Source organism: Penaeus monodon, chromosome 3 (genome assembly GCF_015228065.2).
Source record: "Penaeus monodon isolate SGIC_2016 chromosome 3, NSTDA_Pmon_1, whole genome shotgun sequence".
NCBI lineage: Eukaryota > Metazoa > Arthropoda > Malacostraca > Decapoda > Penaeidae > Penaeus > Penaeus monodon.
In genome coordinates this window covers 46,903,532-46,906,031 of record NC_051388.1, presented here as the reverse complement: position 1 = coordinate 46,906,031, position 2,500 = coordinate 46,903,532, and the positions used below count along the sequence as shown (strand labels likewise).

The 2,500-nt window shown below is 50.8% G+C and overlaps 1 protein-coding gene across 1 annotated transcript in view; it reads right to left on the bottom strand.

Moving 5' to 3' along the window:
• LOC119586634 (hyphal wall protein 1-like) overlaps window positions 1-2,433 on the bottom strand; it is a 6,971-nt gene extending 4,538 nt beyond the window's left edge. The window contains exon 1 of the mRNA XM_037935382.1: window positions 2,336-2,433. Within this exon, the coding sequence (XP_037791310.1) occupies window positions 2,336-2,433 (98 nt within the window). The remainder of the gene's footprint in view (window positions 1-2,335) is intronic.
• Between the last annotated feature and the right edge of the window lie 67 nt (window positions 2,434-2,500).

Sequence of the window (2,500 nt, the reverse complement as noted above, 5' to 3'; positions counted from 1 at the left end):
GCAGGGTTTACCGGAGTGCTGAGTTCTGTGGCACCGACCATAGGCTGCTTGTGGCTACCCTGCGGGTCCACTTCAAAACTCCCCGTCCCTCCAGTGGCCACCCTAAGGTGTTTCACTTGGACAGACTAAGGGAGGAGGAGTGTGCCCGTGGGTTCGCCACGGCAGTCTCTGACCGACTCACAGAAACCAACAACCTGACGGACCCAGTTGCTCTGTGGGAGTCCTTCAAGAGCGTAACACTCGAAGCAGCTCAGGAGTCCATTGGCGTACGCCCAAGGACAAGGCAGAATACCATCTCCCTGGAGACATTAGAGGCCACTGAAGCGTGTCGCAAGGCTCGGCTGAATGGGAATCAAGTCTTGCGTCGTTCCATGGTGCGTAGGTCTCGGACACTGCTGAGAAGGGACAAGGAACAGTTCATCAGGAATCTTGCTGAGGAGATCGAAGGCCATTTCTTGGTAGATGACCTCGCCCTGCCTACCAAGCCCTGAGAAAACTGAACCCTAAGCCCTCCTCACAGATGACTGCAGTCCGATCAGCGGATGGACGGATCATCTCAGATCATGTTGGGGTTCGTGAACGTTGGGCTGAGTATTTTGAACAGTTGTACCAGGTGGACTGTCCAACAGTTAGCTTGGATGCAAGCGATGTCTCAGTGCCTGTGCCGGACCCACCATCAGCGAGGAACCTCCTACCCTAACAGAGGTTAGGCTGGCGATTTCCAAGCTGAAGAGTGGGAAAGCTGCAGGCATATGTGATATCCCTGCTGAACTGCTAAAGGCTGGGGGTGAACCTATGGCTCGGGGCCTGCATACAGTCCTGACTGCCATTTGGCAGTCTGGTACCATTCCCCCTGACCTGTTGAGGGGCGTGGTCATCCCTCTCCGGAAGGGGAAAGGGGATCGATGGGACTGTAGCAACTACCGTGGCATTACACTGCTCAGCATACCAGGCAAGGTTCTCGCCCACATTCTTCTGAAACGGATCCGCAACCACCTACTGAGGCACCAGAGACCGGAGCAGTCTGGATTTACTCCTGGCAAGTCCACAATAGACCGTATACTAGCGCTTCGAGTAATTGTGGAACGCCGTCGTGAGTTTGGTCGTGGGTTGCTTGCAGCCTACATCGACCTCAAGAAGGCGTTTGACTCGGTGCATCGGGAATCGCTATGGGAGATCCTGAGGCTCAGGGGAATTCCAACACAGATTATTGGCCTGATAGCAAGCCTCTATACTGTTTGTATACTCACTGTGTTGTGTTCGTATATCTGTTTGTTTGGTGTTTCTCTATGATGCTTGAGGGAGAAGAACACACCAATTAAAATTAAAGTAGGTTCATTGTAGATCAGCTCTGACAAAATAAAAGGGAGCTCTTCACAGTCCTGTGAGTCACGCGTCGGCCATGCCCGAGAGCGCTACTGCCAGACGTGTGACTACAGACACAAGATAAAATATTGTACTCTATAAATTGTACAGAGAATCTCACTCTTTTACATAGGCGATATGCTACACAGCAATATAAGCTAAACATAATCTTCTATATTTCACATGGTGTAACATATCACGCAAAAGGCAGTATATATATAATATAATCATATAATTATCACAATACAGGTACGATAATATTGTCATCATATCCCGTACATGGCGGCATCACAATATGGCGCTCACAACTCACATAAGTATCACAACTCACTTTATTATCACAACCCACATCTCCCTCCCCCCTTTACGTTCACTAGCGGGAGTCTTGAACGGACTTCAATGTGATACGTTCCGAACGTCGAGGTTCAACAGGCACAGATGGGGCGGAAGATCCAGGTGCATCATCTGACATCTGTTCTTCCAAATCAGTTGAGTGTCCAATCATGAGCTGTGTAGGGCGCAAGAAGGGTCGATTGCGCCACAGTATACGGCCACTTGGAAGCCTGATGTGATAATTACGAGATTTGCCAATACCCATGACAGTGCCAACCTTATCCCAATGCTTGGATGTGGGATCCTGGATGCGCACATGCGCCCCAACTTCTAACTTGGAAAGTGTGTGGGCACGAGTGTCATAGCGGGTCTTCACGTCCTTGGCACGTACTGCAGCCACGACTGGTCGCAGTCTTCAGCCTTGGTCTGCCACTCCTTCATGAAGGCACTAGAGTGGGCAGGCACACAGGAGCGAAGGGGCATACCAAACAGAACTTGAGCAGGAGAACGACCAGTGAAATTTGGGGCGTTACGCAATTCCAGTAAGCCTCTGTCGAACTCCTCACAGTCAATATTCCCGTTGGGTGCTGTCTTCATGATCAGATACTTGACTTTCTTCACAGCAGCCTCTGCATGCCCATTGGACTGTGGGTAATGGGAGCTTGAGGTGACATGACGCACTCCCCATCGCTGAAGGAAAATAGAAAACCCCCCGCTGGAAGTGATGTCCGCCATCGGTGCGCAGGTGAACTGGCACACCCAGTGGAGAATATCATCAGAGAACCACAACTGCAAGATGCCT